This window comes from Papio anubis, chromosome 13 (assembly GCF_008728515.1).
Source record: "Papio anubis isolate 15944 chromosome 13, Panubis1.0, whole genome shotgun sequence".
Lineage (NCBI taxonomy): Eukaryota > Metazoa > Chordata > Mammalia > Primates > Cercopithecidae > Papio > Papio anubis.
The window spans coordinates 34,386,274-34,400,623 of NC_044988.1; the positions used below are offsets into that span (position 1 = coordinate 34,386,274).

General features: G+C 38.2%; 1 protein-coding gene and 1 long non-coding RNA gene across 8 annotated transcripts in view; both read right to left on the reverse strand.

The window, feature by feature from the left end:
* Positions 1-422: 422 nt before the first annotated feature.
* Positions 423-1,532, reverse strand: LOC103878362. Its single transcript, XR_638532.4, has 2 exons — positions 862-1,532; positions 423-759 (listed from the first exon to the last, which is right to left on the reverse strand). It is a non-coding gene; the product is annotated as an uncharacterized LOC103878362 (long non-coding RNA).
* Positions 1,533-3,193: 1,661 nt separating this feature from the next.
* Positions 3,194-14,350, reverse strand: part of PLGRKT (plasminogen receptor with a C-terminal lysine) — a 244,267-nt gene continuing 233,110 nt past the window's right edge. For all 7 annotated transcript variants that reach the window (XM_017949884.2, XM_017949882.2, XM_031654831.1 and 4 more), the window contains 3 exons: positions 6,981-7,111; positions 6,301-6,410; positions 3,194-3,589 (listed from right to left, as the gene is read on the reverse strand). In XM_017949884.2, the coding sequence (XP_017805373.1) occupies positions 3,468-3,589; positions 6,301-6,410; positions 6,981-7,111 (363 nt within the window). In that variant the 3' untranslated portion in view covers positions 3,194-3,467. The remainder of the gene's footprint in view (positions 3,590-6,300; positions 6,411-6,980; positions 7,112-14,350) is intronic.

Genomic DNA, 14,350 nt, shown 5'->3' on the forward strand with positions numbered 1-14,350 from the left:
TGCCCTTCTAACCCCACCCTAGGACACTTTATATGGCTCTGAGACTGAACATATGTGATAATTTTTTAAATTATATTTGATTTTGACTTTGACACTATTTTTTCTTGATCAGGCAGCATGTTGTATTGAAAAGAATCCTGCCAGGGATACCAAATACAAAGGTTTTAGTGTAACTACCACTACTAGATGTAAAACCTTAGGTCAATCACAAAGGGCCTCAATTTTTTCAAGTGTAAGGTGAGGACTTAGACTGGACTATTTCTAAGTGTCTTCCCTTCATCTTTAAAATCCTTGATCATAATGTCACTATTTGTCATTAAAACTACTTTGGCTTATGGGAACTTTCTCACAGCCTTTCCAAAGTGCAATGAGTACCACACCATAAAGGAACCTTCAACATTACCCATAAACACAAATTCAGATTGGTTGAACACCATATAAATTTAATTTATTTGTAAATTTTAGACCCTGATATATTATTTTTAACTGGGATAACAATTCTCTAATGTAAATGTGAATATGAAACATTCAAAACACTTAGGTACAGCAATGTCACAGACTGCATCTTTACTATTATGCAGTGATTGTCAAGAACAGTCTTTCTGTTGCAGAGAATCTCTGGATCCATACTTACATCCCTTAACTATGACAGACTCCACATATACTTGGCAGCTTCTGCATTGCCTTGGCTGAGCCAAGAGTGTCTTGGGAAGAAAAGAACCACATGGAGTGTAGACAAGTTTTCCTCCAACTTTGCTCCTAATAATTGACAAAGAGATTGAGTGAGGTTATCATTATTTTAATCTCTAAATCTTTGTTCATAATGAAACCTGTTTCTTATCCTTCTCCTAATATACTTACTCATTTATTTCCTCATTCTTCTTGTAATATCACAAAAGTTTGTGATAACTATAAGCTAGTTACTTATAGAAGACCATATAAGGTTCAGTATTTGGAAACATCAGATGTCTAGTTGGTAATTAGGGCTTAATCATAAGTATAAACAAATATTTAATGAAGAAATAGCTCAGGAGCATCACAGCAGAAATGTTTTTCCTTTCAACCAACGGACACTGTAATAATGAGAGGAAAAGTTTTGGATAATCAGCAGTTATAACACTGAAAAATGTTACAACATACTTGTGCTGCATGGTCATTTTTAATAGCTCCACTTTGATTTTTGCCTCTCTATACAATTGGGAGCGAACAAAAGTATGAGTGTAAGTGCGTGTGTATGTTTCTCAGCAGGGCCTCTACTGAGGTAGAATTATTAAACTCAGTGTCAGTGCCAGAGGAAGAAGCCAATATAATTAAACAGCCTGGTGTTCTTAAGGGGGCCCAGGGCCTGACTATGTTGCCAGCAACGAAAATCCCATATAAGGTCTTGAGCCAATCAGCCCTTGCAGAGGCCTCAAACTATTCTTGGCGAGCCCTGGCTAGACTATGTCAGGAACATTTGAATAGCATGATTGAATTATGGGGAAAGAAATACAATTCCAGATTCTGGTGTGACCTACCACCAGCACTAGGTCTTAAGCATTCACGAGTCCACCAGTGTTGCTCCCAGTACTTCTTTCCCATGTTCTCTAGGGGCCTTAGATAATTTACACAGATTAAAAATGCAGGGAAAACAACTTCTCCCACTCTGTGACCTCAGACTGGTTTCCTGGTGCCGCTGTTCTCTATTTTCACAATCTTGAGTCCATTCGCAAGGCTGTAGCCTTAATTCAGGCCACTGGTCAGCACTCAGGTAGATCATTGCAGTTCCTCATTACTTGAGATCTGGAATCTTTCCCTTCTAATCTACTAATCTGAGTAAAAATCCCATTTTGTATTCTTTCACTGCTATCACCCTCAGGAAAGAATCCAAACTCCTTGCTGTTACATCCAAGGCCCTTCAGGAATTAAACTGTGCTTCCACCAGGATCATTTCTGAAAAGTCCCCCACATGAGGAACCCCTTGCTGCAGCCAAATTAAATGACCTGCAGCAACTCCTTGGATTTGGCTTGCATGGTCCTGCCTTTGTTCAAGCTGCTTCTCCTGCCTGGGGCACCCTTCCTCTTCAACATTTACCTTCATGGAGAACTTCTATGCATCCTTCAAGACTTGGCTCAAGGTTCTCTAAAACTAAAATTGTAACAAAATACATTGGTATGTTGTCAGCTCCTTGAAGGTAGGGACCACATTATATTCATGTTTATTCCTACCTTAATATTTACTCTCCTATTATTCTTCCTGGGCTTCTTTCTATTATTTGGCCATGCCATGTCTCAGTCCAAATGTCACCTCTGCAGAGAGGCAGTGTCTGCAGCCCCGATCTAAAGTAGCACCACCTCATTAACCCAATCATTCTCTTATCACTCTGTTTCATTTCCACTGAAGCATCTGTCATGATTAGAAATGATCTTGTTTATCTCCATGTTAATTTGTTGCCCTCCCCATTCTCCCACCCCTCACTAGAACATATTCCCCTGCCCAGGATACAGGACATTGTCTACTTATTCACTGATGTAGCTCTAGTGTCTACAACAGTGCCTGGCACATAGTAGTATCAATAAATCTCTTTGGAATAAGCATATTATATGTAGAGTTTGCATCTGAAGGAATACTTACATAGAGGAGTATTTTATGAGGTGTTTTCCCAGTGAGTCTAAATAAAAAGGCAGTCATCCAAATCTACCTCTCTCGTTTCCACCTCTCTAGCAACTATGCCCTGGGTCACTATTTGAATGTTGTTACCTTTTCCCTTTTATAGCTTTTCTTTGCAGGTTAAGCATCAGTTAAGGCCTTGTCAAGGCCTTTTAGAGCACAGCCACTGGAGCCACACTTGTTCAAATCCAAGCCCTGGCCAAGCATGACTTTGGCCCAGCCAAACTGGATGACCTGCAGCAACTTCTTGGATTTGGCTTGCATGCTTCTGCCTTTGTTCAAGCTGCTTATCTGTGCTTCAGTTTCCACATTTATAAAATGATTCCTGCTTCATAAAATTATTGGGATGATTACAAGAATTTGTACAAAACACTCAGCACAGTGCCAGTCATAGTAAATGCAGTATATATGTTAGTCAAACAATACTGTTTTCTGTCATGTAGGGGCAGGACACAATTGACAAATCCAAAATACAGAAGCATCTGTGGAAATGGAATGTGGTATGGAAAGTATGTGTGACAGAGAAGTGAGAGCAGCTGGGCATTTGCTTCCAGGAATTCAAAACAATTTATTAATTTTACACTTAGATATTGGTAATGCACACAGAGAGAGGAAATCTGAAAGTTATTTAGAGCACCTCCTTGATTTTGTGTTGAATGTTATAAATTTTATTTTAAAATAGCTCAAAACTCATCTTGCATTTTAATATTTTAAAATAAAATCTACAATATCAAAATCTTGAGCATTTAAAAAATTGTAAAAACCATGATTCAAGTCAACAATTCTGTGCTTTGAGATTTGATTGCTAAACAGGATTTCACTTGTCTATGAAGAATTTACTCTGTTCCTTTCTGGCTTTTTCAATGCTTTCAAAAGTGATCATTCCTCTTGGCAGCTGCAATTTACTCTTTTCTGTTTCCAGTATGTCCTCAGCTTCACCTTAAATAAAGTACAGAAATACACAAGGTGACAAAGGGGTCATCAGCAATTTGTGACAAAGCCTGATTGCTATATTCCTTGACAGGCTCTAACAGCGTATGAGCCATGTTCCCAATTTCACACTTAAACATTTTCCTCAGGAGAAGTAATACACTTCCCAGAGGAAACACAGTGATGAATTCTGACAACTTATACATAAATCAGGAGGTACAGATTTTTTTGACATGTAGAAAAGAAAGAACATCAAGATAAGTAATTTTTTCCCTTGAAACAAAGTCAGGATTAGTATTAATTCTGTTTGGAGGGATTTGGGTAGAGAAACCACATATATAGTCTTTCCCATTGTCCTTTAATATAAGTGACAAGAGAGAAAATAAAGTTTACTACAAATTCTAATTTTTCAGAAAAGCTAATCTTCAACCTGACATTACTTATAAACACTCAAAATAATATTAAATGTTCTTTAGTCTGTATACATACAAATATACATATACACACATCTTTATAAACAATTCCCCTTTCAAAGAGCTACACAATGCAGTAATTTCTTGGGCCCAGTGACATTTGCCAGGTTTTATTGTTGAAGACTACTTAGCACATTTTAAAAAATTGTATTACAGTACATGTTTACATTTCATAAGCCTCCCTTGGGATTAAAAGGTGACACTTTCTGTGAGTACTCCTCTTTTAACACACTATTTTATTTTATTGAGACAGAGTCCAACTCTGTCACCCAGGCTGGAGTGCAGTGGTGCAGTCTCAGGTCACTGCAGCCTCTGCCTCCTCAGTTCAAGCGATTCTTGTGCCTCAGCCTCCTGAGTAGCTAGGACTACAGGCGGTATACACTGATTAATTTTGTACTTTTCATAGAGACAGGATTTCACCATGTTGGACAGGCTAGTCTCGAACTCAAGTGATTTGCCCGCCTTGGCCTCCCAAAGTGCTGGGATTACAGGTGTGAGCCACTGCACCTGGCCTTCTTTTAACACGCTATTAATTGTACTCCAAACCCAACAGAACAGACCATAGTTTTCAAATTATAAGAGCATTTCAATCATCTGCAAATATCTTCTTTTTTTACCTCTGTCTCAAATAGCAAGTAAAAATCATGATAAAATTACATATAACTAGGTTGACCATTGATGACAGACTAGATGTTTTCCATGTGAGAGAGCCTTTCTTCCAGTTAGTAAATTCTCATCATGTATTTACAGAATGGCTGATAATAAACTCAGTCGAATAGGGATTGTATATTTTACAGTCATCATTATTAACATGGAAAAAAAACTATAATCTACATTTTCTAATGTGATAAGTTTTCTGATGAATTCGAATTTTTTTTAAACAGGAAATTCCCACAAAAATTTCCTATTAAATTTCTGTGCCAGCTGTGTCAAATTCCAGGGCAATAAAAATCAGGATTATGTGACAGCAGCAGTGTGCAGGTGAATATTTACCAACCAGTTCTCTGAAAATAAAATGTCTATAAATTTATAATATATATGCTTATTATACATGTTATACATGTTCATTATACATAAAAATAAGTACCATAATAAAATGTACATAAAATTCCACATAGCAAATTGATTCTCACAGAATGCTTTCATTGATTTTTATGGAATGCCGGAATCCGTGGCCAGCCTATGTTGCAGTTGATGAGAGAGTATAATGGATGACGGTTGGTGTTTTCATTCACACTAATGAGTAGGACAAAAGTGAAACAATGAGTTGTTTTATTGAAGACAAATGTTGGAACTTCATTTATTTGAGAATGATGTAAACAACTTATTTGCTGAACTGGATAATAGTTTTTCAATATTAGAAGAATATTTCACCAACTTTTATGCTATTTACAATGGAATAGTTACAGACAAAGCACATTTTTAAGCTTAATCTGCATTTTTAGCATTTTCTTCATCAATTTTTAAAATCTAGACCATAGGTTGGCAAACTGTCTTAAAGGGCCAGACAGTAAATATTACAGGCTTGTGGGCTCATATGTTTCTGTTTCAACGATGGCTCTGTCATGGTGATGGGAAGGCAGCCACAGACAATACATAAATGAATGAGCATGGATGTGTTCCAATAAAACTTTATTTTTGAAAACAGGTGGCCAGCCTCAGGCCATAATTTTTCAACCCCTGGTCTAGAAAATCAATCAAATAAGCAGTCAAGCCTTGATTTGGCAACCACAGATTTCCATTGTGTAAATACTCCCATCAAGACCAACTTCAGACTATCAATGGGGTGTCACTAAAACTGGACAGTAGCTGTATTTTGTTTTGTCTGTGTATTATATCTGCATTTCTATCATATAGATACAATAGCTATAAATAATCAGAGTATGGATAATAGCAAATATTTAGAAACAGATGAGTTCTGTTTATTACCTTTGTTTTAAACACAATTTAATATTATTTATTTGCTGTAATTTATTTATTGCAAGTTTATATAAGTTTTAATACCTTAAATGACTATGTTTAACAACCGGCTTACACAATCCCTGAAAATGTAGTGATTGGTTCTTGTGAGCTGGTATGAGGTGGCTCCAGCACACCACTGTGTGAGAGGGAGCAGAAATGTTGGTCATTGGAGGTTCAAAGAGACAGTCTTGTCAGAATTTTTGTAAGTCAAAGGTTCCTAAGGCAGGGATCCTTGAACTGGAAAATAAATCAGCAAATAGAAACTCTAGTTTATCAAAGACTTACCTTTCATTCTTTCTAAAAGGGTTCCATAGCCCAAGTCATACTGGTAGGTGAGGATAAAGCTTAATGGAACAATTGGGACCAGGAAGGCTGGCTTCTTTTTTTTAATCGCTCTATTTCAAGAATTAAAAAAAGAACCAATATCAAAAAATAATCTGTAAATACATATCTGTATACTTAAAGAAAAAAAAATACCTGCTTTTTGGAAGAATGACTTTTCCTTCAGAAGTTACTTAATACATTTGATAATTCTATGGAAATAGGATTTCCTTACCCAGTATCCCTAACCAGATTCTGCAGTTCTCAAGGGCGAGGTCTGTGACTTGTTCATCTTTATTTGACTTTGAAGCTCAGGTTCCTTGTTTTTAAAATGGGTAAGGATTGGTATCTACCACTAAGGGATTGTGGAGATAAACATATAGAGGCCTTCTTGGTGTCAAGTTGGTGCTCTCTCTCTCTAACTAATAAAGTAGAGAAAAAGACAGAAGCAACCTAGGAAACTAAATTAACTGTTACTGCCTTGCTTTCACAGAGTTACCCCCAAGGACTAAGGTTAATAGGTTACTTTGCTTACATACACTATTTGGACCAAAGTCTTATTCTGGCCAACTTCATAATAAAATGGTAATGGAAAAGACAAAAAGAAGTAAATGACTGAAGAAAATATTAAATAGCAAACATACCCAGCTGTTAAAGAGATGGCTGCAAAGCCAAAAAAAGTTCCAAAATATTTGAGGAATTCCCGAGACCACGCGATCTGCATAGCCATTTGTCTTTCCCTCATTTCACTCTGCATGATGAGCTGCCTTTCCAGCTGAGGACAAAACAAAAGACAAAGTAAAGTTACTCATCTTTGGAATCTGAACAAATAGTAATCTGTCTTTCCAGCGGATTCATTCTTCAATTGCTTTAATTCATGTTTTTTCAAAAAAATCTCAACAGACTTTGACTAAAGTTCCTTTGGACAGCTCTCACCAACTGTCACCTTGGCAGTGAAATCTTCCTGGAATAAATACAGAATAAATATCAATATTACATTTTTACACCCTGAGGTCTTGACTGCCTGTGGTCTGGAGCTTTAGCCAAGCCTCAAATAAATGTCCAGCTTTTCCTATTGCATGTGTGGAAAGATCTATGGGTCTTTAAATATAGATACATCTTACTGGCCTTTATTTCCACTTGCATGGAAATCTGCCTTCCAAATCCACTCCAAACTGATATTTATTTGGAGTATTTATTTGGTCCATATCACACCACAATATGATAGTAGATGGGTGTTGTTGTTTTGAGACATCTTTTCCTTTGCCACATTTTTCTAACCTCAAGTTCTTCACCACTTTGTTCAGTGCCTTTCACCGCTTTGAACAGAAGGCAGATGGCTCAGAACACAGGAGACTGAATTTCTAAATGGATTTTTAGAAAATACTCAGGAGAAGCAACTGTCTGTAAACCCAAGCCCATTATTTGAAGAGAGTTATATTCTTGACAGAGAAAAGTGTTGTTGGCGTTGTTGTTGTTGTTGTTTTAATTCTAAAATCTTGGCACTACATGTCATTAGCCAAGCTAGAGGGCAGTACACAGGGAGTTCATGATGCAAGGAAGAGGAGAGGAAGGTGATTTAGTTTCCCCTCCATGCCTTCTTTCTACTGAGGGGAGTAGCTGGGAGGGGCAAATGATAGTTTAGATGTAAAGATGGGGCTTGGCTCCTTGGCCTAATTTGGGAAGTTAAATCCCCAGAAGATATGAAGGAAGCCTCAGTTGGGTTTGGGAATCCCTAAACAGAGAAGACTTGTGGCCTTGCTTCCTGTAGATAATTCTGGAAGGGAGCAGCTACAGCAGAGCAGAAATGGTTTCAGGGCAGACCTCGCAGAGAGCACACCTGAGAGAGGCCACTTCCATCTCCCTCAGCAGCCAAGGGGTGTGGAGGAAGTCTGCAAGGTTCTCACATCAGCTGAAGAGGGGCACAGAAGGTAGCTATGGATCGAGAGCAGGGGGACTACCAAAGAGTCCAAAACCTAGAGCCAGGGGACCCCATAACAGACACTTTAGGAGTGAACATAAGCCAATGGTTGGATGGGGAAGGCCACTGGATCCCAGAGGATCAGCAGCACCCGAGAGTGCTTTTCTGCTGTTGTTTTCTGTTCGATCAACCTGGACAGCACCACATGATGTTCCCTAAGGGCATGAGGCCGTGTTCCAGGCTGGCAAAACCATCATCCCCATACTCTCAGGTGCTGCTGATCCTCTGGGATCCAGTGGCCTTTCCCGCTCAGCCACTGGCTTACATTCACTCCCAAGTGTCTGTTGTGGGGTCCCCGGCCCAAGGTTTTGGACTCCAGTAGGTTACCAGCTCTCAGTCTGCAGCCACCTTCTCTGCCCCTCTCCAGCTGAGGTGAGAACCTTGCAGACTTTCTTCAGACCCCTCAGCCACTAAGGGAGACGGAAGTGGCCTCTCTTAGGCATGCTCTCTGTGAGGTCTGCTCTGAAACCCTTTCTGCTCCGCAGTATCTGCTCCCTCCCAACATTCTCCACAGGAAGCAGGGCCATAATTCTCTGTCTGGGGATCCCCAAATGCATCTGGCTAGATGTGCCTTCCCTGATGCTGGTGCCACCTGAGATCACCTGCACCCAAGCCTAGGTCATACCAGGGAAAAGATGAACGGAGAAGGAGAGGAGGAAAGCTGAATTCAACTATGTTCTCCCAAAGAACCGAGTTTTAAACTACAAATAATTGAGTAACTTTGACTTGTCAAAATTGAATTTGCTGTCACCAAGAGAAATTGAGGTTCATTTTGAGTTCAATTAGCAATAAAAAATAGATGTGTTTTTGCACAAGATTATTTAGTGTGTGAAATTCATCCTTGCTACATTACTTATTTACAAAACTTACATACTGATTCATCATATCCCCCAAAGTGATGTAAATGCAGCAATTAATTATTTGTGTTTTTATCAAAAGGCAGTAAACAAGAAATAGAGGAGTCCAGAGTGGTTCTAAACTTTTGCTGCACACCATGAGCATCTGGGGAGCTTTTCAAAGTTCTAGTACCCAGACCTACACCCCAGACCAACTAAACCAGGTGGGATCAATTCAGTCAGGATCTGGAGGTAAAATCAGGCATCAGTATTTTCTAAAGGTTTCCAGATAGTTCTCGTGTGCTGCCGGGACTGAGAACCATCACCATAAATGAAAGACTCATAGCTTATGCTTTTTTCCCACGAAAGATCAACGTGAGATATCAGTCTGAAAGATATCACCTGGGAACTCTCAAAAGATTGTGAGCAGAGGGCTTTCAGGGTGGCAGAGTTAATCTGTATGGTACTATGGTGGTGGATACATGACACTCTGCATTTGTCAAAACTCATAAAACTTTACAGCACAGCGTGAACCTTAGCGCATACAAATTTTACAAATCAGCCAAAAGGGCAAGGGATGCACAAGATGGAACGGGGACTGTGACAAAATAATCTGACTGTACTACAAATGTATGGCACAATCTCACTGAAGGGTTGGGGGAAAATAACTGATCTAACTTTGGAAAATGGTATTTTGACTAAAAACTGTAAAACTAAAGACAGAAAGAACTATACATAAACACTGTACTCTAGTGAGTAAAACTGTCTCTCACAAGTTACAGATTAACAATTCTGAAACCACTTTACATGTCTACTGGAGGTGAGCAACAAGTAAATTGACAGCAGATGGTGGAAGTCAGGTTTCTTATTATTAAACAGGGAGATAACAAACAAGCAAGAGGAAAAGACTAGAATGAACCATGTGGTACTGGATTAGAGCCAATAACATCAGTATGAACTCATGCTTAGTGCTTGATACAGAGATAGACAAAGATGAAATTACAGATATGCATATCTATATGCATGCATGAATTAGGCATTCATGGCTTAGTGTAAGTACATACGTTTTCTCAGCTCTGTCCACTGACAGGGAATAGAGGCAATAACCTCTTGCAAACAAGCATACTAACACCCAGAAACACCCAGACATGATTTCTACTCTCCAAAAAAATAAATAAATAAACCAGGGCTCCTTGGAGAAATAGCTGGCCTAGGACTGGGGCAAGAAATGTATAAGAGGAGCCTACAGCATCTTATAGTGCCAGAAAGTCAAGAGATACTAAAATAATAATAATGATGATGGAGTATGTCAAAAGGACACGGGGGTCAATCTGAAAGAGCTACTAATGTCCAAAGCTGGAACAATTTTATCAGCAAAATAAATAACATAGTATTGGATTATAACCTAAAGTATAAAATAAATATCCACGAGTCTATACTAATATAAATGGAGAAGAGACAAATATCCTGTACAGAAGAATTCCAACTCATTTACATAGATACTCCTCCTCACTCTTCAAAGAAGTGGAGCTTAACTCCCACCCCTTGATCTTGGGCTTTGCTTAGTTACTTGCTTCCAATGCGAACAGTATGAAAGGCAGGGTGAGGGATGAAGAAGCTAAAGAGACAAGAAGACTAAATGTAACGTGGCATCCTGGATGAGATTCTGGGACAGAAAGGGAACATGAGAGACAAACAAATGAAATCTGAATGTGGGATGTATTGAATAGTAATGGATCAATGTTCGCTTCCTAGTTGTGGCAAATGTGCCATGGTAATAGTCAGATGTTAACAGCAGGGCACAATGAATGTAGGGTATTTGGGAATTCTATATGCCTTTTCTATAAATCTAAAACTAGTCTCAAATTTAAGTATATTTAAAAAACTGGTTATGAACAAATATTATATTCTGAGTCTGCTCCCTTACTGTTAAGAATGAAGGCAATCATGTCCATCTTTCATAGATAAATTATAAAAATCAGCAAGATTGTGTATCTGTGATAAACTATGAGCCTAGAGTGAGAAAAAATTCCATGCAAACTCTCTCCATGAGTAAAACATTCTAATGAAAGATATTTTGATCTGTAATGTTAATTATCCATTAAAATGTTATTAACTATCCTATATTTCATAAGATTATGTTTAAAGTCATAGGTCTATATCTGTATACATCTTAAAAGTCAAATTAATAAACTAGACTACCAAATTTTTCAATAGCCATAAAGGGATAAGTGAATTAATGCCATTATCAATTTACCAAGAATTGGCATCCTTTAACTATGTGTACATTCATTTTCAACCTTCCTTCTCAATTACTGACACTAAAAACAGCAAATAAAAGCAAAACAGAACATGTACAGCAAGTTCTCTTAATGGTTGTTAACTCAAATCCTAAATACAAAATTCTTTATCCTATTTTAAAAGAAATGTAGACCTTTTATAATAATAATTTTCTTATCTCTGGACCTTTTGATACTGCTTTACAGAATAATTTGAAATCAAAATGTTCCTGATTATAACTTCACACTCTGAGGATTTTACAGGCTTATCTGATGCTAGTTTAACAATTAGAGAACCACAATTAATTTTAAAGAGAGCACATAAGACCCTCCACAAACTAGGCATTGAAAGAACATATCTCAAAATAATAAAAGCCATCTATGACAAACCCACAGCCAACATCACTAAATGGGAAAAAGCTGGAAGCATTCCCCTTGAAAACTAGAACAAAACAAGGATGTCCACTCTCACCACTCCTATTCAATTTAGTATTGGAAGTCCTAGCCAGAGCAATCAGGCAAGAGAAAGAAATAAAAGGCATCCAAATGGAAAAAGAAGGCAAATGATCCCTCCTCATTGAATATTATTCTACACTAGGAAAACCTGAAGACTCCGCCAAAAGGCTCCTAGCCCTAATAGACCTAATAAACAACTTCAGCAAAGTTTCAAGATACAAAATCAACATACAAAAATTAGTAGCATTTCTACACACCAGTAATGGTCATGCTGAGAGCCAAACCAAGAATGCAATCCCATTTACAACAGACAAACAGACAGACAGACAGACACAGACACACACACACACACACACACACACACACACACACACCCCTAGGATGAAAGAAATCAGAGACAGCACAAATAAATGAAAGAACATTCCATGCTCATGAATTGGAAGAATCAATATTGTTAAAATGGCCATACTGCCTAAAGCAAAATACAGATTCAATGCTATTCCTATCAAACAACCAGTATCATTCTTTACAGAACTAGAAAAAAAAACTTTTCTAAAATTCATATAGAACCAAAAAGTCCAAATAGGTAAAGCAATCCTAAGCAAAAAGAACAAAGCCAGAGACATCACACTACCTGACTTTATACTATAAGGCTATAATAACCAAAACAGCATGGTACTAGTGCAAAAGCAGAAACATATGCCAATGGAAAAGAATAGAGAACTCACAAATAAAGCCACATACCTACAACCATCTGACCTTTAACAAAGTTGACAAAAATAAGCAACAGGGAAAGGACTCCCTATTTAATAAATGGTGCTGGGATAACTTGCCAGCATATGCAGAAGAATGAAAATGGACCCCTACCTATCACCATATACAAAACTTAACTCAAAATGGATTAAAGACTTAAGTGGAAAACCTTAAACTATGAAAATCCTAGAATAAAACCTGAAATAAACCATTCTGGACATTGGTCTTGGCAAAGAATTTATGACCATGTCCTCAAAAGCAATGACAACAAGAACAAAAATTGACAAATGTTACCTAATTAAACTAAAGAGCTTCTGCACAACAACAACAAAACTATCAACAGAGTAAACAAACAATTTATAGAATGGAAGAAAATATTTGCAAATTATGTATCTGACAAAGGTCTAGTATCCAGAATCTATAAGGAACTTAAACAACTCAACAAACAAAAACCAAATAATCCCATTAAAAAGTGGGCAAAGGACATGAACAGACACTTCTCAAAAGAAGACATACACTTGGTCAACAAGCATATGAAAAAATGTTCAACATCAATAATCAGAAAAAAGCGAATCAAAACTACAATGAGATACCATCTCACACCAGTCAGACTGGCTATTAAAAAGATAAGAAATAACAGATGCTGGCAAGGCTGCAGAGAAGAGGGAATACTTACACACTGTTGGTGGGAATGTAAATTAATTCAGTCACTGTGGAAAGCAGTTTAGAGACTTAAAACAGAATGACCATTTGACCCAGCAATCCCATTACTGGGTATATATCCAAAAGAAAATAAACAATTTGACAAAAAAGACATGTCTACTCATATTTTCATCTCAGCACTATTCACAATAGCAAAGACATGGAATCAACCTAGCTGCCCATCAATGGTGGATTGACGAAAGAAAATGTGGTAAATATACACCATGGAATACTATGCAGCCATAAAAAGGAATTAAATCATATCCTTTGCAGCCATCTGGATGCAGCTGGAGGCCATTATCCTAAGTAAATTAACAAAGGAACAGGAGGCCGGGCGCGGTGGCTCAAGCCTGTAATCCCAGCACTTTGGGAGGCCGAGACGGGCGGATCACGAGGTCAGGAGATCGAGACCATCCTGGCTAACAGGGTGAAACCCCGTCTCTATTAAGAAATACAAAAAACTAGCCGGGCGAGGTGGCGGGCGCCTGTAGTCCCAGCTACTCGGGAGGCTGAGGCCGGAGAATGGCGTGAACCCGGGAGGCGGAGCTTGCAGTGAGCTGAGATCCGGCCACTGCACTCCAGCCTGGGCGACAGAGCGAGACTCCGTCTCAAAAAAAAAAAAACAAAAAAAAAACAAAAAAAAACCCAAAGGAACAGGAAGCCAAATAACTCAAGTTCTCACTTGTAAGTGGCAACTAAGCACTGGGTAACTATAGACATAAAGAGGCAACAATAGACACCAGGGACTACGAGAAGGGGTAGAGGGGGAGGGGAGCAAGGGATGAAAAACTCCCTATTGGGTTCCATGCTCACCACTTGGGTGATGGAATCATTCATACCCCAAACCTCAGCATCACACATAATAAACCTGCACCCCCTGAACCTAAAACAAAAGTTGAAATGATAAAAAATAAAGATACCAAAACAGATATATAGACCAATGGAACAGAACAGAGGCCTCAGAAATAATGCCACACATCTACAACTATCTGATCTTTGACAAACCT